Source organism: Aedes aegypti, chromosome 2 (genome assembly GCF_002204515.2).
Source record: "Aedes aegypti strain LVP_AGWG chromosome 2, AaegL5.0 Primary Assembly, whole genome shotgun sequence".
Classification (NCBI taxonomy): Eukaryota; Metazoa; Arthropoda; class Insecta; order Diptera; family Culicidae; genus Aedes; species Aedes aegypti.
This window is the reverse complement of record NC_035108.1, coordinates 159,812,310-159,838,877: the sequence shown is the minus strand read 5'-3', so window position 1 is coordinate 159,838,877 and position 26,568 is coordinate 159,812,310. Positions and strand designations below refer to the sequence as shown.

General features: G+C 36.6%; 1 protein-coding gene across 3 annotated transcripts in view; it reads right to left on the bottom strand.

The window, feature by feature from the left end:
* Positions 1 to 26,568, bottom strand: part of LOC5565863 (cyclin-dependent kinase 14) — a 496,797-nt gene that overhangs the window by 386,559 nt on the left and 83,670 nt on the right. Inside the window, exons 1-2 of one of the 3 annotated variants that reach the window (XM_021842959.1) lie at positions 2,400 to 3,266; positions 1,503 to 2,145 (exon numbers count right to left, since the gene is read on the bottom strand). The exons of 1 other annotated variant lie outside the window; for it this stretch is intronic. In XM_021842959.1, coding sequence (XP_021698651.1) covers positions 1,503 to 1,533 — 31 coding nt within the window. In that variant the 5' untranslated portion in view covers positions 1,534 to 2,145; positions 2,400 to 3,266. Of the gene's footprint in view, positions 1 to 1,502; positions 3,267 to 26,568 lie in introns of those variants that run through there. One more of the 3 variants, XM_021842958.1, reaches the window with a different exon arrangement.

Here is a 26,568-nt window from a genome sequence, read left to right as displayed (position 1 = left end):
AAACAGAATTTTATTGTACCACAAATATAAAGTCTGTATATTAGTTTACAGGGTCAAGTGTAGTGTGCCCAGCCTATATTTCTTAAATCATATCATAACTAATTGGAACACATTTAAAATAAAATAATTCTAATTTTTGTGTTTGATTTTATCTTTTTAATCTCCCTGTTCTGAAAATTTCACACGATTTGCTAAAATATACAAAAAAAAAATTTTAAGATTCTTCTAAGCCGTTCAAAAGATTCCTGTTGAATTTAGTTTTATCAAACAAACCGCTCCTAAAATATAGTTGGTTATATCATCTGATGGATTTTCAGCTCTGACATTGTCTTTCGTGTAGACGAAGTATCGCAAAAAATACTTAGAATAAAACTGTTTTAGGTTCCGAAAATATAAAGAGGGATCTGGGATCAAATTTCCCCGGGGATCAAGTCTCTCCTACTTGTAATATAGTGACGACGACAGATAAGAACATCCTAAGCATACTCATTACAATTATAAGCAAAATGATTAGAAAAATCCACACTGGCTAAGTTCCTTCGGCCTTTTGCCGATTTACTGAGATTTGGAAAAAAAATCTTGAATAATTTGTTACTACAGTCGCCTCTCCACATCTCGATATCGAAGGGACCATCGAGATAGGGAGAGATCGAGACATAGAACAATTTTTTAACGAACACTAGATTGAAAATCACCCCGTTGCCAGGAAAATCAAAAACAAACAGATTTCATTTCGTCTTCGCAAATTGTTTTGAATCTCTAAAATCTAGTCTAGTAACCTTTGAAAATGGGCATATCGACATACGGAGAGAAAATTGGGAACAAAAATCACATCGAGATATGGAGATATCGAGATAAGGAGGATATCGAGATATGGAGTGAAAATGTATGCAGAGTGAAGGGACCGAAAAAATCATCGACATAGGGAGAGATATCGCGATGTAGAACATCGAGATGTGGAGAGTTGACTGTATTACATAGTATTACACAATGCTAAGACTGACAATACCATCATAAAATGCTGTTCAGAATACCAGGTTTAAACAGCGCTAGCTTTAACTTCAATCTATTACACGACCATGCGAATTGTGGAAGAATTCAATGGTGACATAAAGCGCCTCTATTAAGTTCAACTTCCATTGATTTCGCATTCCAAACTCAGCTCAAACAACGCTTCCCACATTTTACATGCGTAGCATCATCTAGTGCTACAGAACAGCAGCAAAAACTACATTACAATAAAACAAGACAAAACTGTTCGCTCAACCTGCCCATAAATCGAACGATCGATGTCCAAAAAAGACACGTCTCTATCTGTATTCTACTGTAATTCTAGTTTCAGAAAGCAATAAAATTCTATTTGCTTAATGTTTTCACAACCTGAATCCGGTGTCGAACTACGTAACGCGCTTGTAGTGGAGAAGCATTAAGCAAACAAATGAAACACAAATCTATCCAATTCCAACACACAACAGAAAACGCGAAGGCTGCGGCGTACGTACCTTCCTTCTTCGACTCCTTCTTGATGTACATAGGAGGCTCAATCCTGATCGATTAAAACGCGTTCCCGCGTTGCCCACTCGACACACCTCACCTCTGGCGGGTAAGGCAAGAAAAAAATCAAACAACAAAACCAGTCGACGACTGCTGTTCGGCACTACTTCTGCCTCTCCAGTTGTTCGAGGTGTTCGAAGTTCTGCTTCTTCTGTTTTTCTGTTTTCTCTCTTCCAGAACCTACAGACACCGAATTTCAACCAGCTGTGCACACACCACGAAATTCGGGAGGCTTCCTCGCGTCAATTAATAATTAATTCTTCACTCCTGCGGTTCTCTATTCACAAACGGTAGAACCGCGGGATATCTTCCACTTACAAACTTTCACTGCTTGTTGCCACTGACACGATTCTGAACACTACGCTCCCTGTTCTTCTGCTTTCCAACAATGACAGCAGCTCACAGCGGTGCGAAGGAGAATAAATCTTTATCACTTTTGCTGGGATTAATTTTTAAACACCATTACTCTTCGGGGTTTTTGGAAGCCACTCACTGGGAGGCATCGGCGAAAGGTCGATCCGGTAGTGATTTGTTTTGATAATCTTTCACTCGACTTCGTAGCGTTGCACGGGTGGGATCAATAGCAGAAAACTGGGAGGTTAAACAGATGTGGTCAAAGATTTTCACTGATATTTGTCTGTTTGACACTATTCACGGTTTCAACGACGTAGGCTTTGTACACTGCCTAACAATTGTTCACGTTAAATGGATTTACAGCATGTAATCTACGACAACTGGAGCTACGACTATTGAAGGTATAATGATGCATTGAAGTTATGATACGATACAGCATAGATTGGATCAAATTTCGAAACGACTCGCACACGTTGAACACGATACTCTACTTTGCAACACTATGTGGCGTAATACGGATAGACACTCAACACTGACGACGGTGACACTCGATATTGGTTCTGATTAGCAGCACTCAGTTATTCATGCAAATTTTCCTGCCGTACAGATTGAACGGCCGCACGGCAAAACTATATATGAGTAATACTTGCTCACGCCTTAAATGGGAGCAGTTGACGTAGTCGTTTACGCGTGGGGTTCAACAGATCCCGGACAACACCGCACAATATATCACTGCACCGTAAAGCTCTTGTGCAGTAGTGAGGATTATCGACACTGCACCTTTTTTTCCGCTTTGCTCAGGTTCCCCGCGACTAGACAATTAATTACAATTCAGCACATATGCACACTACTGGCAGCGGAATCAGACACTGAATAAGGTCGGATTACCTCAACGACCGGCGAGAACTAGCCAGCTTTACGGTAGACCAGAATTAATTAGCTAATTAGCGAACGCATCAATCCGAAGTCACACAAGTCTCAAACGTGACGCATACTCTCGGCAACTAACGAAGTCGACGACGACGACAACTGTAGCGTGGTTGCTATCTGATTGCATCCAATTCCCGAGTAACCGCCAATGAACTCTTATGCACCGCAATCTGCACTTCAAGTAATGCAACTATTCGAATACTTCGCGAACGGCACGAAAACCGACGACGGATAGACGCAGAGGTCTGGCAAGCTCCGCAATGGGGAAATTGTGTGGGACAATATGCACTGCACACACCCACAAACACACACACATACACGGAAACCGGAATGACAGACAGCCAAGAACCACGGTGTGACTTGGATAGACGAAGACGACGGCGATCAACGGCGCTTCAACACGAGGGAGTACAAATTGCTACTAAACGCAGTAACTTGGAGCACTTACTACCGAGGCCTTGTTGGTTTGGTGGGCGCTTGACCTGATTGAGTCTCGCTCACCACAGTTCGCTCTCACTGATTCTTTCCATCTCGAAATCGGATCGGACTATCGATAAAATATACGGCCAGAAGAGAGCGGGAGAGAGCCCGGCCCTTGCGCTATCAACAGAATTCTCATCTAATGCTAACGAGAGGCAACGACTTTGGCCGGTGAGGCAGTGAGTTTATCAGCGCTTCCTTACAGCTTTACGGTATCAACGCCAGCCAGCGCCGTTGGATTTCCAGCTATGTTTTTGTCTGGCGATTCTATGCTCTGCCTGTCAGCGTGGACTCACTCAGTCAGTGCTTCTGCGCCTTCATCACTTTATTTTTCCTCTCGCTCTCAAAGAACAACACTCACTTTACCTAGTTATCCGGCGAAGGTGAAGTGCGGTATCATCAGCTGGAGGCACATTGGGTATTCACCAGGGATGATAGCAAAAGTCAAAAATAATCGATAAATTGATATAAAAAAATTAAAGCAATTAATTTATAGAATATCACACCTTTGAAAACATTGACAAGCCTCATAATAAAAAAAATTGAAAATATAGTAGAAATCCAACCCAATTTTTTCTCCAAATTTTCACCAGTAATCGTCATGAATTTTTATTCGAAAAATTGGGTAGCGTAAGAGCATCGGTTTTGGCCAGTATAAAAGGAAATACAAAAAACATATTTTCAATTTTATATGTACTACAAGTAAGTAAGTCAAATGAAGGCTTTCAATCCATATTTTGTAAGAAAAATATCGACACTGAGAAACTTTTTGTTCACTTTAAACTTCACGTAGGTTTATACAGGCTTTGGAAACTCTCACATATCCCGGGAAACTGATGTCTGAGCATCTCATTAGCCGGATTGTTTCTAATCATGCTCGAATAATTTTGAATGGGCTCTAATAAATTTGAAAAAATCATAGTTGTAGGCGAGGTATCTTTTGATTTCCAGTCGTTTTTTGGAAAATGCTACCTATTGCCGCTGTTACACTGCCCTTGTTTGCATAGGCGACGTAAGCGTCAATATGACTAAAATGGATATATCATTGCTATGCATTCTTTAAATAATATCAAACTTGCTGGACATTCGAACATCACTTCTTTGTTCAAAAATATTAGAGGAAAACAGATGGATATGAGTACATACATAAAGTTATCCGAACAAACACACGATATGTCTAGTGTTTGTTCGGATAATTTAGCGTATGCGCCAAGAGGCTATGGCAATGACCTGACCAGGTTTTACGTCAATATATGCATGTAATCGTTCATCAAGATGACTGTTTTGTCGGATGGATAGATGTATGTGTTTTTAGTTGACAGAAGTTTTACATGAAACAAATAATCTTCTCCAGTCAACTTTTGAATTCCAATCTTCAGCAAATGTACAGATTTTTTGACTAAAATAATGATGCAAGGATGCAGCCGGGAACACAAAAACGCCTGAACTTCTCATTTATGGTGGTAAGGAACCGTCTCACTATATTACAGATTCCAAGGATCAACTCCTTTTACATGCTTTGTAAGTCTTCCATCAATTCCAGCTCGTATAGAGAGACCGTTGCTCATATGAATTGCACTGTTAATTAATTGCCAAGTTCTAGGTCATTCCCGCCTAAGGAATCTTGCTATTATAAGGTTTTGAATTTTACATGTACACACATGATATCTAGCAAAATGTTGACGATTTGTTTTTAAGAATGTCTACATTCAAGTTTATCCCTGGGAATTCAAAAAAAAGAAACAAAAAAATGGCCTCTAAAAGAGGAGGGATACGGAAGCATGTGAAATTTTTGTTGTGGAACTAGAAATAAAATTCTTGCAAGAATTTCAAGACAATTGAATTTATTCACCTATAATTTGTCCGAACTAGCTAAATTCCCTGATAAATATCAGAAATAATTCTTTGTAAGCTAGTGAAGAAGTTTTTGCAAAAATCACTCAGCAAATGATTTTTACAGTACAGCAAAACATGGAGTAATATCATTCGAAATTGGGTTTTATTTTCTAACAGTATTATTGAAACTTGGAACACAATTTTGAAACGTGGATCAAATCGATAAAACATGCTATTTTTCGTCATATATCAATTCTCAGTTAACCAGATTAAGTAGTGAATTATCCTTCGGTAGTGTCTAACATCGAGAGGCTATTTTTGTGTACTTTCTTTTTAATCAATAAGGCTAACACAAATATTAATTTTCTTTTATGCCACCACCCCTCTCAAAAATTAAGGATTTGGGTATTCTGTTGGATTCGCAACTGACATTCTCCCATCATATCGCTTATATTGTCGAAAAAGCATCAAGAACGCTTGGCATCGTCTTTAGATCTGCAAAGAACTTTACCGACATCAATTGCCTGGAAGCGTTATACTGTTCCCTCGTTCGAGCAACATTGGAAATTGGGTCTGCGGTCTGGAGTCCGAACTACAACAACGGATGCGAGCGAATCGAATCAGTTCAACGGAGATTTCTTCGTATTGCACTTCGAAGGCTACCTTGTAGAGACCCTTTACGCCTTCCGAGTTACGAGAGCCGCTGCCAACTGATCGACTTGCAATCTTTGCGAAATCGAAGAGACGTTTGTAGAGCTTTAACCGTTGTCGATACGCTAACTATATCGCGATATCGCGAAGCTATCCTGCAACAAATGCATCTCAACGTGCAACCTCGTCCACTGCGGAATAGTTCGATGATGAGGCTTCCATATCGTCGCACCAATAATGGATTGAGCAATGCTGTTCATGGTTTGCAACGTGTTTTAATCGAGTGACGTCAATCTTCGATTTCCACATGACACAAAATATACTTCGCCGTAAATTTTCAAGTTTTTTCGCTGGCCGGAGAAACTGAAGACATATTTTAAGTTTGAAATGTTTTACGATCTAGAATTTTTTATATTCAATGTTTTGTCACGTTTGTTTTGTTATAACGAAGTATTTTTGTTTTTATTTTTAATATCATTGGGACTATACATAGTCCGTTGATGTAAACCTAAATAAATAAATAAACACTGAAAAGAAGTCGAAAATATTGAAGGGGAGAAAAGTAAGGTATTTTACTTTTGTTTTACTTTATAAGGTTTTCGAGGCAAAGAAGCCGTTGAAACAACTACCCTATGGTAAAACTAAGTGAATGTCACCATTTGTAAAAAATAATGAAATAAAAAAAATTGTGGAATTAACTTTCTTTGCATTTTAGTTTTTTGTTCCTTATTAATTTTTATAACCAAAACACCCCCCTGCACCTTCCAAGTGGTCTCGGACATGAAAGAAAATTAATATTTGCATCAGCCTAACTGAACCACTATAACTTCTTCTGTTGAGTTTTTTGTATGAAACGCTAGCCAAGGACTGTTGTTCGATCTACAGGGAATAACTCCCCAAAATGTTCAATATTGCACTATTATAATCAAAAGAGAGCGAGAGAGGAGAAAATCTCTCATTGTCACTTAGTACCTTCTGAAAACTTTCGCGAGAATTGTCGAATTGAGATGATCTTCCTATCCCGTGACGTTTATGAAGATAGTTTGGGTTCCCTGTATTTTCTTAAGAAGACGTTGAACTAACATTTCTTCCCTCTTTCAGCGATTGTAAGGACATGGGCAGGTGTACAATGTGATGCTTGATTTGTTTTTTTATTATGTTAAAAAAGACGTTCATCCCAAACGGTTGTTTTTTCGACACTTTTTATAGAAAAACAGCGCCAATTTTTGACCCAAAATTGGAACATAATTATTTGAGGTCGAACATTAATACTTATCCTCTAGATTTCTCGAAACCGATAGAGCTATGCTACATATCAATACTCAGTAGACCAGATTGTTTGATCTTGTACTACATTGAAAAAAAAGTTACGCCTTTTTAGTCATAAATGAATGCTATTTTATCTTGCATTGTATTGTGTAAATTGGTTATATATTACTGGATTACCATATTATAACAAAATTTCACCCACTGTGCAGCCCGGAAAATCAGTCAGCAATCCAACCCTCCCCATGTTAACGCAGCGTTGCATGTATTTTCTCCTGCATTCCCAATTTCTCAGCTCATCCGTCTGTGGTAGGTATATGGTGGTGGTGAGCTTCAGTAGAAGTTAGACATCACTCACGTCGGGCGAAGAGAACTGCAGCAAGCACGCTACTGACAGTACTGACGTCATACCAACCCGGTCGAACCCGGTTGCTTGCGGGTGGGTGGTGGGTGATAATTTTCGTGACTTGATTTCGTTACTCCCGATGGCAAACGACGACATAAAACGAACGTAACGATGCTTTGTGCACCATAGGCACCTAGATACGTTCGAAACAGTTGTGAATGGGTTGTTTTAGTTGTCGTAGGTGGTAACAATCGTAGTAGTGGTATTGTGAAAATCACAAGTTGTCAAGCGGGATGCATGTCGCGTCGCAGTACGATTTTCCGCAGGGGGTGCAAAAACGTAAATAAGGAGGCATTTCGAGAGGATTTGGGCAGTAGAGTAAAGTAGGGTAAAATTTCGTGTGGGGTTAAAGTTTAAGATTTCTAGCTCAATTCTAAACAAATGTTATAAATGTCATGTCATAGAAATTGATAGAGATTTGACAAAGTTATCACTAGTTTTTGTTTAATGAATCTTTCATTGTATGGAACAAAATGAAAATGAAATCTTTCAAGGACGTAACTAGGTCTATCATAAGGATGCTTTGAGGTGTATTAGTTTTCGCATGAATGTTTGGAAACCAGTTTCGGCCCATACTGGGGCGAAAGTTCGAGACATATATTATATCAAGTAAAAATTACCTAAAATCAACATATCATCTATCAACTTATCAAATTAAGCCTGATAAGCGAAAAAAATACACCAAGATTGCACGTTTTACCTTTGGCTCATTAAGGTCCAACTTTTGCCCCACCTTACTCTATAGAAGCACAAACACACGTGAAACGTTGAAGAGAGCGGCCGGGCAAATGCAATACTTTGTCACTTGTTTGCTCTTTTGCACAACAACCCTTCCGTTGGTCCGTCCGACCAAGCCGAGTTGGCTCGAAAATCGGTTATGAATCATCGCCCGTCTGTCGGGCATCTAGAATATTGCTGAGAGCTGTGAAGGAATCGTTGGCTGTTTGTATCCATTGGCTATGGCTCGATGTTGTATTTACTGGATTTGCTAACGCTTGCTAGCGGGTATTGAGAATATTGCATTCAGTGTTGTGATGAAAGGCGATGGTACTGTTACTGTGTAACAGTTTTCGATGCAACGATGTTACAATTTGGAGTGGACTAAAAGGCACGCGAGATAAGCATTTGCGTTCAGGATTAGGATGAACTTTGAAGACAAAAACAAACTTAAATACATCATTTATATTTTATTCATAAATGATGTATTTAAGTTTGTTTTTGTCTTCAATTTGTTACATATATTTCATAATCGAAAGCCGATTTCCCGAAACTACGATTTGCGAAATCTTACATTTATGTTTATCAATTAACTAATTTCAAACATTCTTTCAGCATTTGTAATTGCCAAATTACTATGAAGTATTCATACAAAGAAGTACATTACAAGACAAATTACGAAGATTGTTCAAAAATCAATCAATAAATACGTATTTCTGGCCTCATTTCATTCCCAATGACGAGATATTATTTATCATACTCTTTTTATGCAGATGCATGATGTGCAATGTTACCTTTGTTTTTATATTTGTCGTTAGCAATCATTTACCTGAAAAATAAAAATAAAAAATATTATTGCATATACATTTGAATATTATGGATTTGTTTAAATATAATATCTTTGCAACTCCCTTTGAAGTTCTCCATTTCGGTTTCTAATTGAAATTATCAATCACCAAGCACAAAAGCTAATCTATCAAAGGTATTGGAATTCAAAACAGAGCAAAGCATTATTAAAAAAGGTCATTGAAATTAAATAAAAAAAAATCTCTCTGGAGTATATAATTTGTATAACGTAAGCCGCTTGTGCTACACACCGGCCGCATTCGGCAACAGGCCTTCACCAGTAATGCATGATCGTAGTTTTATTTGGCACTAACTGAAAACACCACGTCCGCCAACCTTTATACTTCATAAACCAATCAACTTTATGAACTACCAAAAATAGATTTCAAGTAGCGGTACGCTCTAAACGAAAACAAAAACAAACCTTTGAAGTTTGTATGGTTATATCCGCGGTAGTAAGGTTGGTATTTGTTGGTTGCACTTCCATCGTGCACCACTGCACCGTCGTCATCTCTCCCGAGCAGCCGAGACTGCCCGATAGGGTGGCCTATAATCATCAAAGTGCAAAAATCTTAAATTACAGCCTCAAATTTGTTAATTCGGACCCAAAAAGCTACATTGAAAGTTTGAACGGATGCATCCAAACTTTAAGCTTATTGAGCTTCATCTTAGACTTGAATTCGAAGATGGAGCTCAACGAGCTAAAAGTTTGCATGAGAAATACAATGAATTTGTTTCGTTATTGACTTGAAGATTCCACATGATATAGTCCGAAGACCACAACTACAGCGCCACATATGGTCATATGTCATTGAACATTTTTTCCTACACCTTTGATCGATTTTCTCCTTACAAACTTCAAGATTGTTGAGCCCACCGTTAGACTTTTGTGAATTTCGTTCAGATGTTTACAGTAGCTTCTGAGGTTTTGAAAGAATAAATTTTTAGGGTTAAAGCTAAGATTTTAGTGGTTCAATTGTTATCATATAAAAATGGTCCACCTTACTACCCAACCATTAGTTACACGTTTGCTGCCTCCATTTGAAAGGCCATTCGTTGACCATGGTGCCGGGGCTCTGGAGGCGTTGGTTAGTTTACTACGCACAGTTTCAACGAGCTGCTCTATAGAGTAGAGATGCTGGCTGCCATTGATGGACAGCGAGAATGTACGTGCACCAGTAACTGTATAGAATTTCGACATACTTACTTTGCCAAGTGCAACCGTGGTTAAACTCGGGCGAATCCAACCAACACGTGCCGATCGGCTGTACATGGGCATTGATAGTATCGGTCCGCGGGGTGGTAAACGTAAATAATGAGTATTATAAACGGTTGAAATTGCTTCAAAACAATATTTTCTAACAAATCAGTGAAGGAGCTACTCCAGACTTACTGGTGGTGATAACTGAGGAATACAGATTCATTATTTGCCGTAGTATGATCCGGATCCTATTCTTGGCACTTTTGATTCACTTCGGCAGTGGGGTTTTTTGAGAACTACTGAACTCATATTTGGCAACAATATGCGTCGCATTGTAGTACATCTTATTTCGATGTTTCAGACGATTCGACCGATAAAAACCCCCCATGCCGAAGTGAATCATGGAAGTGCCCAAGTAGCTCTGAGCGCTATCTATATTTTTTTCAAAAAAAAGTGTCGTGAAAAACTAAATTTCTCAAAACTCACTTCTGAGATTTATCACGCGTGAGCAGTGAATCAAATTATCATCAAAATAGACGAAAAACAAACAACAAAGCAAGCTCGCTCACAACCGTTTGTCGCAACTGTTGCGGATAAGGACACAATCAAAAGCAAAATTATCATGACAATCACAAAGCACAACAATGTTGCAATTTTTTCAACTCGCGATTAATCAGATATTTTAAACACAAAACCCAACATGGAGAAATTTCTCGAAAATTGCAATGCTAAGCCCAGAAAATCGCTGCGCACGTGGTGATCGATCTTTGTCATATTTTGTTCAAGTTATGATAAACTGATGTTGCGGAATACAATTGTAGCAACAAGAATAGGAGATGACAATGTCTTTGTTGCTGCGTGTTGGGTGACAATTGATTCACTGCGCGTGAGTTTTCAATCACTAACTCAGCAGTCAAAAAAATCATGGATGAGTTGACTCATTTGTTTGACTCATTGCTCCGTATTTCGAAAATATTCTTGCACAAAGCAATGGTTTTTTGTTAGTCTGGTAGAATTATAATAATCCTTTTCTAACATAAACAACATACGGTTTTCACGTGTTTTTGACGGTTTATGAGACTGAATTATTTTTAACGGCTTGAGTGTGATTTAGTGATTTTGCATGACAATCTCAAGCTTAAGATTTGCGAAGCAGAGTTTTCTCTCGCTGAAGAGCCACCAACACTGCCAATAATTAGTGGATAGTCCAAATGCGTAGATGGGAACCTTAAAAATTAAAGTAGAGAGAAACATTCTTAGATGAAATGAGGGATTGGGCACTCCCCATTACCTCAATTATGGAAATAGATCTGGTGTTTTGATTTGTTCAAAGATTGTCTTCTGCATTCTATTTTTTTTTAAATAATTACATCAAGATAAACTTCTTGAAGACCAGCAAACAATCTGGCATCTGACAAAGATCCAATCTACAATTCCTTACAATTGATCTCACAAAGAATCTGCCAAAAATTGGCTGGGCAACTTCAAGGGTTTCTGTCAAGGATATTATTACGGTTCACTCACAAATTATACCACGCTCCAAGGGGTACAGAGGTCAGGTATGGCGTCAGAAGATTTACACTATTTTTGGAAGACTCATACAAAAAACGTGACAAGGAGGAGGGAGGGGATCGAAAAAGTTTCAGTTAAGCGTGACATAATTTGTTTAACATCCCTTAGCAGATCCACAAGTAAAATATGAATAAATCTTTTCAGAAATTAATTGAAAAATTCTACAAGACAATTATGTAACGAAAAATTGGAATTTTTTGACCCACTCTCCCTACGTAACGCTTTTTGTATGAAAAATTTATTATTTTTTGTAAGAGCCGTAACGCTTGAGCCTGTCCTTTTTCATATAATGATTTTTTTAAATGTCACAGTCGTCTTTGATGAATTTGGTGAGATGTTTCTGATTGTCATTATTGAATGGTTTCATTTGTTTAGGACACATGTCAAACAGGAGGGAGTTCAAAATTACTTTCCTTTTCGTTTCAGAGAGCGAGTAAGGGCGCTTAAGCCTAGGCTTTAAAGCAAGAACATACGGGAAAAATACCTGTGTCACATCCTAGGAAAATAACCATAAACAACAATGCAATGCGTAATAACTTTCTAGCAACGTCACTCCCAACAATTTTGCCTATCTTCTTTTAAATGGAACGGTTGGTATGGTTATCCCCATTTCTTTCCTCACAATATTTACAAAAAAAATCTGTCTACATGTTATTTATTCGTGAATAATCTGATCACCAGGAGTTTTTAAATAGCCTCCAAGCCCCAAGTTTAGAGGTCCTGGCCATTTTAAAATTTGTATCAAAACATTGATATGCTGAAAATATCAATGCTGACAGAAAATACTGGAAGGAATTTCAGTATTTTCAGGTGTGAGAATTCCTGAAAGAACTTTTCAAGAGATTTTTTTCATAGTATCCTCTATTCTTCTTGAATTCTTACGAAGTGTTCCTATATAAATCATCAAAACCAAAAACATTTTTTCAGTGATTGGCTTAAGTACGAGCGTGAGCATGAGCAAGGATGACGCCCAACACGGTCATCAAGGAAGGGAAGGAATGTTAGTTAGACCCCATTGTTACTAGAGACCGAATATACCTCTGCATCTCCACAGTTGTCATGGAAAGAATGTTGGGTTAGTGCGATAAAGTAAGGATCTAGGAGTCATCTTTGGTTGGTGGTGCGATCCACGATATAATCACACCCAGATATTACTCGAATACGCATTGCATAACAAACAAGCATCCTTCCGGTCTCATTGTTCGCTTCCGTAAGAGCAAGCAACACAATTGATGAACCAACCACTACTCCCACTAATTGGCTTAAGTAGGGTCTAGATATTACCTTAACAATTTGTTTCGGAATGCTTTTGGGTTTACTCCAATAAGTCTGCAAAACACCCTAAATAATTAATTATTTTTTTTTGAATTTTTTCTAAACAATTTTCCCAGTTTTTCTTCTTAAATTATTCTAGGAATTCCTGCATGCATTACATAAAATATCCTACGTCGAATACTATAGGAATTTCTCCAGACAATTCTCTGGGATTTAACTAAAGATGTTTTGCCAAGAATTTAATTGAAGAATTCTCCCTCTGCTCTGTAGGCATTTCGGTGATATCAGAGATATTCTAAGATTAATGGAGAAGTTTTTGATGTTAATTCCAGAATAGCCATAAGAGTTATGCCGAGAAGATTTTTAAGAAGGAAATTCTAGACGATTTCTTAGAGGTCTTCTAAGAAAAGTTTACAAAAAAATATCACAGAAATATTGGGATGTATTTCATTCGTCTTCTTCTTTCTGGCGTTACGTCCCCACTGGGACAAACCCTGCTTCTCAGATTAGTATTCTTATGAGCACTTCCACAGTTATTAACTGAGAGCTTTCTTTGTCGATTTGACCATTTTTGCATATGTATATCGTGTGGCAGGTACGAAGATACTCTATGCCCTGGGAATCGAGAAAATTTCCTTTACGAAAAGATCCTCGACCAGCGGGATTCGAACCCACGACCCTCAGCATGGTCATGCTGAATAGCTGCGCGGTTTACCGCTACGGCTATCTGGGCCCTAATGCATTTCATCAAGAATTCAAAAAAAAAAGCCTACAGAAAAGAGATCAATGAGAGAATCTTTTATGAAATTCGTGGAATATTTACGAAAGGATCCTTAAACTGCAGGGTGTCCATTCAAAACCAATTTTCCAATTCCCGGATTTTTCCCGATTGCCCAAAATAATAACAAACTGATGGCAAAATGATCTTTGGACTTGATAACAGGGTGGCCAGTGAAAAGTCAATTTCAAATTCCCGGTTTTCTCCCGGTTTTTTCCTGGTATTTCAAATATATTCCCGGTTTGATGATATGCTAAGAAACATTATTGCGATTTTTTTACCATTTAAAAAGACTTTTAAGTACGAGTTTTTTGGTCATAAACCAAAGAATTTCTATTAGGGGTAGACGAAAATCAGATATTTTGCTGTGCATTCAAATTTCCTGGGCTTATACTGATTCTGCTTAATTCCAGTTTGATATAATAGATCCGGCAGAAATATGGACAAACCTTTTTTTTTAATTATTATTTTGTCAATCTTCAAGCGTCGCGACTAATATTTCAATAGCGCGCTGTGTTCATAAACATCGTAAGAATGCAGCGCCAAATTTAAAAACTGATTTTGAAAAACGGCGACTTGAGGTGCGTCGCGAGTCTCACTGGCGCGATCCGGATGGGTGGTGACGCGACAATATATGAAACGATATTTTAACGATCAACGCTCCGTCATCGTAATCATCGTCATCATCAAAACTTGAAAAGCAGTTTTTCTGTTCAAAACTAAAAATTATTCGATGAAAATGTGTTCACTGTGTTTCGGTAGGGGAACAGAATGCAGTGAACACATTTTCCTGTAAATTTTCTTGATTTTGAACGAATCAATGACGGATCCTCCCCCCCTTAACGACGATCACTTTAAGTAATCGTGGAATTTGTTATAAAAAAGTTCAGTGTTAAAAAAGTTTGACCCTTTTTTATATGATGGGATCGATTCAATCTTTGAATGAATTATAGTTTAAATTTCAAACGGTCACAGATTTGGTAGACATAAAAATGAATTTATCAATTGTTCAACATTTCGTTCCATGGTCAGCAGCATAGAATTTATTGTTATGTTTGATCCCCACAAATCTGGAACATTTTCTCAGGGCCATTATTTCTGATAAAGATTAGATAAAAATCTCAAATTAATTAGAATTTTACCAAGTTGAGCAAGCCATTTTAAAGTCAGTAAGCATCGAAGCGTCCTGTATTTTGCCTAGCTTTGCTACTCTACCCTTTTCCAGTAGAGAAGCTAGGCAAAATACAGGACGCTTTGATGCTTAGTGACTTTAAAATGGCTTGCTCAACTTTCACCACCTAATTAAATTTAAATCTTGTCGCTCCCTTGCGACGCCTATCCACCTATTCATTTCCATCATTTGCTCCTATAGACTCCCTTTAGCTTTGAGTCGCATGACCGCTACAGCCATGAAACAAAATAATATATAAAGAATATGTTCCTGACTTTATTGATTTATTCGATTTATTTATGATTTATTCAGAAGCTTTTGTAAATATCCACTAAAGTTTAGATCGTGCTGGTTAAAACATTACTTGGTATGCACAATTTTCCCGGTACTAATTGAAATTCCCGTATATTTCCCGGTTTTCTCCCGGTGATTCGAAATTCCCGGCTTTTTCCCGGTTTTCCCGATTTCCCGGTGCGCTGGTCACCCTGATTGATACTTCAGTTTTTTTCTGATATAACGATGCTATAAGCTTCAAACGATATAAACTATTCGTTGAAATATATAAAGACCGTCCACCCACTAAAACTTATAGAAAGTTCAGATAGAACTCGGAATTAAAAGAACAAATTTCTGCTCTGTGTATCTAAATGTATACTTCCTCAAAAGGGCAACGCTCATTAGTTAAGCTATTACCATCTGACAATGCCTTCGGAACTATGTGTAAGACATGGCCGTTCCTTGAGAAATTCTTGGTCTAGTGGAACTCATGTTGAATCTAAGGAGAGATTAACGTAAACGATATCCCCAAACATATTTTTTTGATCTCCTATGAAGTAACATAAGACCGAAATTCCATCTTCCAAGAATCACGTGAATCAAAAATCTGGCTAAGAATACCTAAAGGATCTCGCTATTTATTTATCCATCAAAGAGCTTACCATGAATTTATAAAAGAATAATTTAATAAATTTGATGGGATGAAATGCATACCAAATCTCTTCAGAGGCCTCATAAGACCATTATAATAGATTAAGGACTACTCAAATTAGTAATCGAGATAAGGCTTCACCAAGAATCAGTATCATCAATAACCAAAGAAAACCTCCTAACGGAATTCTTAATTAATCTGATCATCATCAAAACAAAATATTTGGCACAAATTACAAATACTTCGAAGAGCTTAATCCATCTGTCTACCAACTCACCAAAAGTTAAACATGGTGCGAAGTTGTAGTGACAAGCAGTCGTACACTTTGTGGAAAAAACCAAAAGTGCCCTTAATGCTTGAAATTGAAACAAATCGGGGTTTCCGAAAATACCCTTGGGATTCTTAAGAAAATTCTACTGGAGTTCTTCCGAAAATGTTTCTAAGATTTTTCAAGGAATTCTGCTGGAGTACTTCCGGGTGTTTCTTGAGGATTCTTCGCAAAATCCTTCTGGAATTCTTTCGAAAATGTTCATGTTTCCTTAGTTACTTTTGAGATTCTTCTGGATACCTCCTAGGATTTTTCTTCTGGAGTTCTTCCGAAAATCCTGCTGAAAATCTTCAAGACGTCTTTCGAGAATTCTTCCAAAACGTTCTTGGGATTCTTCTAGAAATCCTTCTGCGCAGCTTCCACTTTTTCGATTATGCCTATGCAATTCTTGCGCAAATCTGTTCGTGTTCTTCCTAAAATCTTTCGAATATTTTTCGAGGATTCTTCCGGGCAACCCTCTGGGATTTGTCACGTAATCTTTTCAGGATTCTCCCGGATATGCTCTCCAGAATCTTCTACTAAAAGGATTCCTCTGGAAATCTTCCTAAGATGCTTCCGGACATTCCTCTCTTACTCTTTCGTATACTTTCAGAAATTTTTCTACAATTCTTGCCGAAATCTATTTGAGATACGTCTATTAAATTCGTTAGAATTCTCGCGGAAATTCATCAAGAATCGTTTTGGAAATACTCTTGAAATTCTTCAAGAAATCCCTCGAAGAATGGTTTCCCGGTGTGTTCTTCTAATTCCCGGATATTTTCCGGTCATTTGTTATTTCCGGTTTTTTCCCGCTTTTCCCGGATTTCTCGGATGGATGGACACCCTGCTAAACATACCAGAAATTATGGGTAATAGTCTTGAATATCACAAAAAAATAGAATAGATGAAGTTCAAAAAAAAAACTTGCATTGATATCTGAAAAAGCATTGGTAAAATCTCTAGAATGATCCCTAAAGGAATTCCGAGTATTATGAAGTTTAGGAGAAAACATTCGAAGGAATCTGTTAGAAATTCGTGGATGTGTCATAATTGGAACTCTTAGAAAAATATTTTCTTGGATTGAAGGAAGTGATACTTTCCACAAGAGCTAATAATTTATGTGACATTATCAACATTTAAACCTGCGCACGCCGCTGACGTGTCATCAGTCGAAAATACAAAAATCCAGCAACGTTTTGTTTATTATTGTTTCAGGGCGGTCGCGCCCATCTTTCAGTTATTGAACTACTGCTGCGCTGTGGGACGGGTTGCTCATCATCTTTCCTCCAGCCCAGATTCATCCGAATATACGCACGCCGTATCTACAACCCGTGCTTCCATATGCAGTTGATGGCTTCCCGGGTCGGCGGCAGCATCAACGAATTTGTTTATTTGGAAAGCCGTCCTGTTATTTCAAGCTTCCTTCATCGATTTTCCATTTCGACCGATTTTTCATGCACTTGTGGCGTTGGTCGATGGAAAGCTGACATTCACATTTAGATCTAGCGCGGGCGTTCTCCCGGACACCGAACAGTGGGGCAGATCGATGTTTTCGATGGCCAAAACCTCTGGTGCTCTGGATATGCATCCTAGAGTAGGGTTTCCCAACAATAATAGCAGGTACGATGATACTTTATGCCCTGCGAAATCGAAAAGATTTCCAACCCTCGAAAGGTGGGATTCGAATCCATGACCCTCAGCTTGGCCTTACTGAATAGCTACGCATTTACCGCTACGACTATCTGGGTCATGACTGATTAGTATAAACCAGATTGAATGGATGGAGAGGATATCTGTGCTAGCACAACGAAAACAAATTAAGAAAAAAAAGAAAAAGAATACAGAAAACAGGATGCTGCAATTAAGAGATAAAACTGATCTTGATTAGTTATAACTAATCTACAACAAAGATGACTCCTTCATCTTTGTTGTAGATAAGTTATGACTGATCAAGATGTAGTACAAATTATTCTAAAATATGTTGTCGATGGAATCAAACCTCTTGAACACATATTAGAGATTTTGGCCATCGAATCTGCCGCAGTGTGCGCCGTAGCATCACTCAACCCGTATAAATATTTTGCATAAGCCAATGATCTTGGCCGTGCCATCCGTAGTGGCCGCTAGCACCGTGGTTTCGAATGGCGCGCAAAAATCAGTATTGGCAGGAATTCCACGTTCCGGGGTGTCGTCAATGATCGCCTGTGCGCAAAACGAGCAAGGGCGTTGACCAGCCGCCAGTGAGCTCCGAGCAGACGCAAGAAGCAAGAATATAACATAATGTGTTTCCTTGATGTTTCTTTTATATCATATTTATGATGATATTTTTATGATACCATTAAGGACTGTTCATTTAAGAAAGTGGACACGTATTTTTTAAAGCAAACTGTTTATTTTCGAACAAATTCATGAGTTCTCTTGAAATACATGGAAATCAAAGTGATCTCGACCAAATTCACATAAGTTTGAACATTTATTGAGCATTCCTGGATAATGCTCTAGCTTTTCACTTGATGTCTTCCATCGGGTTCTGCACAACTTTCTTCGTAACTTTTCTTTGTGTTGCTTACCACATTTTCTTGAAAAAATCCATGGAACTTGCTTATCTTCTTTCCTTCTTAAGATGTTGTTTGATTATTTCCCAATATTTCCAAATGGGGCGTAGTTATGGGCAATTCGGTAGAATCTGCCATGTTTCAATAAATTCGACTTTTTCCTTCTTGATCATCTCCAAAGTAGCTGAAGCATAGTGAGTCGATGCCAGGCCTGGCCAAAACAATGGAGGCTTGTTATACTTTCGGTAGATGGGCAGAAGACGTTTTTAAATGCATTCAATTCTGTAATTTTCGCCGTTGATTGAACCCGTTGTGAAAATGTAGTACTTTTCATACCGCAAGAGCATATTGCTTGCCACAAAACTTTTTTCACAAATTTTTCTGTTCGGATGTATTGCACGTCGTCATAAGCATCTGTTTTCGATACAGTGTTGAAAAATTGGAATTTGGACACTTCGCGATTTAAGAAAAATCCCGGGACGACAGGTTTTCTGAGCACCATTTGTGCATAATAAATCTGCGTGTCGCCATGATAAACCGACCTATCGCTTGTAATTTGCAACTGTTTGATGTCAACTTTCTTCTGCTGTCAAAATAAACACTTGAGTACACACTGAAACGAAATTTGAATTTTTTCCTTGGAAAAAATCTAGCGAAATTTGCACCATATTAAACAAGAATATGATAAATTCTCCATAATTATAAAAACATTATTGCAAAATAAGAAAATTATTGCATTACTGTTCATAACTTAGGTTGCTATTTACAACAAACTTACATGTGCAATGTCGAAAATGTAGCAAATGTTTTTCTATATGTATATGTTACAAAACATATAGCAAGTCAAGAACGAAGCCATCTTGGTATCAAAATTATAACAAACTCTATTGTTTTCAATCGTTGTCAATAGGAATGTATTATAATCATGTTGTTTGATTCTAGTCGGGATGTGACCGACGGCAGTGCATCAGCAGGCACGTCGACGATATGCAAAGGTGTAAATGGAATGCAATTTTCCGTGAGTTGGTGGTAATTGAATTATTAATATAGCATAATGAGAGCCGGTAGCGAGGAAGCAACTACTGGTCGAGGAGTGCCAGTTTTAGCGAAGCCGTTAGAACAACGGGAAGAAGAAACATCTTCACTTCCTTACGAGGATTGTAAATTTAAGATAACACGAGTTTGACAACGTTTTTTTTTGTAGAAAAGAACGGGATTAGAGCTGAGCAGGAGGTCTGAATTGATTTTTTTATCTCAAAATCAAGAACTTATACATTATTTTACGAGGCAGCGTGTCGTTGTTCAAAAACCAATCAAAGAAGTCTTGTTTATTGTTTTCAAGACTCGAAGAACACAATTTACTCGGAGGAAATGAAGAGCTATGTAGACTCTGTTTTATGAAATCTTTAATAAATTAAAAAAAGTGTACAAATAAGTAATCGGAATTGATTAATGTTTATCAGTCATAAGTGAATCCAGTGAATCGAAGGTGCCAAGAATAGGATCTGGCTTCCTTTTACATGTGACAGAGAAAGTGCTCATTCTGAATATTTTAAAAAACCATGTTAAGTTAAGCCCGAAAACAAATCTATTACTCAGCATACACTTCTTAACAGTACATAATGTTGAACTTTGAGAAATTTAATAAAAAAAATTTGAGATTTTGAAATCCTTAGTAACAGAAATATGTTGTCCTTTGATAAATTTTGCATTGCTTTTTTTGCTTTCAATTATCAAGCGCTTCGAATAAGTGTTTTCCATAGAAAAATCTTTCATTTTGACTCAAGAATAACATTTGAAAATGGCCTATACATTTTTGCATGCAACTTATTCGAAACTCCGAAACTATTGATTTTAGAGAAAAATGTTCTATGAAGAAGTTGTAGGGAATTGTTTGGACAAAAAAAAATACACACTGAAAAAATATGTTATAAATTTTCATGAAAGATTAAAAAATAAAACTTAAATTTTAAATTACACAAATGGGGTTTTTGATGGAAAAACGCGAATAACTAATGAAAATAGCCCATTTTAATATTTGAATAGTATTTGTTTGCACTAAACTCGATATAACTCGAAAATGGCTACTTCTAGAAAAATTAGGCATATTATTATTATGGTTCAGAATAATTTCAAGATTCTTATTGCATCATCAGAACATAGGGGGAGATCTCCCAGTGCCGGACAGCACCCAATACCAGACAAAGTCGAAACATTGAGAAATCATGGTGTATTAGTAGAAAAGAATGTGATGGTGTATTAGTAGAAAAGAAAGCTATTATGTAGACTAATGTTTGCGTAGAATAACACATCCTTGAAATATGCATCCCTTTTTAAAAAAGTAGAAATGTTTGAAAATCTTTTAAAAAAATGACGTATCTTTTTAATTTTGAGCCTATTTAGTAATTATTTTGAATATGAAAAAATACTTTGGATCCCGCAAGCATGATCGAACATAATTCTAATTTCATAGTATGAATGTATTTTGTACCATAATTGAAGTAAATATGAACAAATTACAATTTTGGTTAAGCACCTCCTGTCCCTCAGTTTCGGACAGCTTGATTTGTTATATGATATCTTTGTAATTATTGCATCAGTGTCTCAAAATACTTTCATTTTTCATGAGTTCCGTCGACCATGGTATCAAACATGCAATAAAATTAAGAAGAATGAACATTCATAACACCATCGTAAAATATGCTATTTTTCATCATATATGAAAGAGGTTTTTGATAGGCATCTTGCAAACTAAGAAAAACTCAAATTATTTTTGTAAATGTTGCAATTGCATTGAATTGGTAATTATCTACTATTCCTATAGTGTACACATTCAATGATGTTCAAATTTACAGAATTTGAGGCATTTCCAGATCGTGTCCGGTATTGGGTGCCACCTTTCAAGATCGATCAATTTGGTACTAAAATACATCATCAAAACTCAATGTCAAAATTCATATTTATATTTTTAAATTTATTTTTGTACACTTTAAAAATGATAATATTTATCATAAATGGGTAACACGAGCCCATAAAATCAATATTTTTCGAATTATGAATTTAGTGGCTTAAGTGTCCGGTACTGGGGGATTTCCCCCTATTTATTTGGATAAAAAAATCAAAATTTTGAATATCGGCCAGAAATTGTTGTTAGAAAAACTTTTTTATTAAAAATTTCTCCATCATGAAACTTTGTCCCAAACATCTGTTTACTATCAAGATTCTATGGTGATAATTCAAAAAAATTATTATAAATGGGGTTTTTGTGTATTTCAAAATTTAAGTTTTGTTTTTCAATGTTTTATGAAAATTATTGAAGTATTTTTTCAGTGTATATTTTTTTCTTATAGTTCAAACGTTTCACTACAATTTCTTCATAGAACATTTTTCTATAAAATCAACAGTTTTGAAGCTAAAATTTTTCAAATAAGTTGCATACAAAAAAAAATATAGGCCATTTTCGAAAGTTATTCCAGAGTCAAAATGATCCATTTTTCAATGGAAAACACTTATTCTACCATACCAAAAACATCTGCAAAATTTAATCCAAATTGAAGACTATCGAGCACGATTTTTATTTTTTTCGACTCATTCTGGATGGAATTCGTCTATAGGGTTTCGATCTACTTCGTCGTAAGTAGACCTGTGCGCCGCCGCGCCACGCCGCCGCCGCCGATCAATTTTACGTCACGCCGACGCCGCATGAGGTACCGGCGGCGCGCCATACGCCGGTCAGCAAGTCGCCGCCGATTTTGTATTTTCACGCCGATCGTTAATACAGCTCGAAAAAAAATAATCCTTTATCAAGAAATGCTCTACATACTTTTAGATGGCGTCGTTTGTATGTATGTATATGAACAATCCACAACATCTTAGAAAATATTCTCACAGAAATTCATCAGGGGTTTTCCATGGATTTTTCTAGGGGATCCTTCAATATTTTTTCTAAGAACTCCATCGAGAATCCTTCCAAATATACCTCCTGATTGTTTTCAACTACCCTAGAATACCTACAAAGATTTCTTTGTGACCACTTCTAAGATTTCCTGTACTAATTACTTGTGCTGGGACTTCGGTATACCTATAAGACCAGAGATTCTTCCAAAAACGCTTCCAGAGATTCCTTCAACAATTCTCTTGCCGCTAGATTTCTCGAGAAAACTAATGAAAAAGTTCTAACCGATATTCTTAAAAAAATCCATCATGCGTATGCCTAGAAATTTTCATAAAGTTTTTTCGATATGTTTGTTTTTTTTTTTTTTTTTGGGGAATCCTATAATGATTTCTTTATAAATAACTTCACAGCTATTTCAAAGATTTCTCTGATATTTGAATTGATATTTCATTTAGGAGAAGAAATTCATTTAGGGAAAAACAATTCAACTAGGATTTTTTGTAAAGAATTCATTTAGAGATTTAATACATTCCGTCTTGAATATTTAATTTTGTTTCCTAAATTTCTGTAGGAGTTTTTTTTTAAGATTCCTCCAGAAATAACTTCAGGGATTATCCTTGCAAATTGAAATTATCCAGAGATTTGTTTGAAATATCCTACCGATATTACCCTTGGATTTTTTACAATTCTCCGAAAGAAATTCTAAAATTATTTATCGAAGCACCACTCCAAGCATTATTTCAGGGATAATTTTAAACGATTATGTAGGGATCCATATTGAAATCACTCCAAGGAATCTTTCAAGAATTATATGTCTCCTGTCATTCTGCAGCGTTTTTTTTTATTTTATTTTCAAAGGATTTCTACAAGCATTACATGGGTATGGGATAGCTGGATTTTTTAACAATTTATATTGAATGAAATTCGCTGGAGATTACTTATAGGTTTAGAATATTTCTAATGGAATCTTCAAGGGTTTCTCCAGGGATTCATACAGAATTTAATATTTGGATTACTCCAAGAAATTGATCGAGTATTCGTCCATCGACTTCTTCAGGAATACCACCAAAGATTTTCTTAAAAAATCCTAAAAGGGTTGTTCCTATACTTTCTAGTGATTTTTCATTTTGTATATACAAGAACTTATTTTATTAAGGCATTAATTTAAGAAATTTTTGCAGAATACTGTTCAGATATCTCTAATCTTACAAATGCATTAGAAACATATTGTCTAATGCTTTATGTAATTAATTGATTATGCTACATTAACAATATATGTATATTGAAGTATCCCTGAAAAAATCCTTGACGAATTCCTGGACTGACACTTGGGCGAGTCACGGACACCGTCTTCAGTTGTACATATTACATTGTACACCAGACAATGGACAAGCATGATCCAATGGCACAGCCAAGAAAAATTCCTGAAGAAAAGTTTCAACAGCTGAAGCGGGGATCAAACCAACAATCCATGACACGATGATTATCCATAAAAAATGTTTTTTTTTTATAATTGGTTAGTGATTTCTTTTAAGTTTTTCTTACGGCATTTAAATAACAATTGTTGAGGAAAACATCGAGAAACTTTGTTCATAACTCAAGATGACAATTTGGGCAAAATGTTGAGAATGTGTTTCGACGTAGTCATTGAAAAACGTTCATGGAGGAGTTCTAATAAGTGAATAACAGAAGAGCCCATTTTAAAAATTCTTTGGACTTTGTTAAAAATTGTGTGGTTTCCCCCTTCCCGTCGCATTTATCCAATATAGACTTTTGAAAATTAACTCTAGCCATCTAGACCAGATTGACGCTTCTTAAGCATTCAAGAGTTTTTCTGACCACATCCTTGCGACAGCTGGAAGGTGTTATAGGAGAATATGCTTATCATAGACATTTGCAGGCACCTCTACAATTAAACAAATTGCAAAAAAAAAAAGTTAAATTTCATACATTATTCTACAAGAAAAAGAAAGAAGTAATAATAATTAAAAAAAATTTCAATGATTCCGCAAAATCTAAGCTATTTTTTGCCATTCGTTTTCATTCTTACGAATTTAACTAAAAATTTTGCAGAAATTAAATCGAAAATTGTGTCCTTAACGTATCGATTGTACAGTTAACTCTCCCTTACTCGATATTCCTTATCTCGATATCGAGTTAGAGAACCATAGTAAAAGTTGGTTTTCATGGCTAACTCGATGATCCCTTGGAACGCAGTTGCACTGCTTTTGTGTTCTGTAACTCGATACCTCCCTAACTCGATGGTCCCTTCAATATCGAGTAAGGGAGAGATGACTGTACTTTCATCAATAGGTTCATATATGCCAAAGGAATTTCGCAAGCAGTTTATTCAAGAATAAGATAATAAATCTAATGGTATTCTTGTGAAAAAAGAAACCCACAAAAATGGAAAAAGTTAAAAAATTTCAGCGGCAACACCTACATCATTTTTTACTAATATTTAATTCCAAAATTGTTCCTCGTGTTGCTTTAACGATTCCAGCACTGAAGAAGGCATTCCCATTTTGGCAACATAAAAATAACGCCTTGTTGCTAAAATCGTAAGGCACTGTATTTATTTAGGTAGAGTAGGTGTACCAATTATGAACATAATAGTTCCCAATTTCGTCAAACGTGATATTTTGATTATCTTCAAATTTTTGATCATTATATGTGTATAAGCAGTTTGATATCAAATATATCTTGATGCTGAAACATTAAAAAATATTCAAAATGTGAAAGTTTCCGAGAAGACACATATGTCTAAATAGGGAACCACTATGGCCATAACTGGTACACTTTCCCTAGTTATTAAAATTCTACACACACTACATCATAATACACAAGTTTTTCCAGAAACTGCTCCATGCGTTTCTTAAGAGATTCTTCAAAATAAATCTCTCAGGACTCCGCATTGAATTCTCTAAGGTATGGTCTTACGATTCATCCGAAAACTTCAGTAATAGTTACAATAATGATCACAAGAGTGTTTCTGGCATTTCTATTTTGCGAATTTCTTCATATAGTACTAATAGATTGATATTTTCCAGGACTCTTGCAACTATGCCTGCAAGGATACTACGAATAGTTCCTCCAAATGTTCTGCAAAAGGTTCTCCAAATATTCTATTTTTTTAATATTCCTGGAAATGTTTTTACGATTTTTTTTTTCCAAAAAATATTCCAGGATATATCTCTAGATTTTGTCCAGTGATTATTAAAAAAACATTGAATGTATTTTTTTTTTAATTGAAATTGGAAAACTCTTTGATCGGAATGAATTTGTATGCTTCTCACAGGATCCGCCTTGCAAGATACGAGTACGACAGAGCGCGGTTGCCGTGAAATAAATATTGAAATCGATACTCGCACAAGCACAATGCAAATTCAGAAATAATCGTAGTTAATTCTTTAAATTTAGTTTCCGTTTAACATGTATTCTGCAAATATTTAATCAGACATCCATCATTCTTGCTTCCAAGAATATCTCTATTAGTTCTTCTCTTTTTTATTTTCGACTTTTGCAGTCAGCTATTTTTACTGTTAGGGGAAAGGTATTCAATGTCGGCAGATAGAGATATGTTTGCCAAAAGTGTAATTGTGGTAACATTGTGCTAAAAGATTATGTAGCCGGCGGGACTTGAACCCACAATTTCCATTCTGTACACGGACGCATTACCAATTATACTACAGCTACGCTACGGTAAACTGAAGTATTTGGCTAATGACCTTTGTAGCATCCCCAAGCCCCACAACCTTGCTAGTCCAATATACCACACTTATCCCTCACCATATCTCTATCTGCCGGCATTGAATACAGTCGGTGTGAGAAAACGCAACACTATTG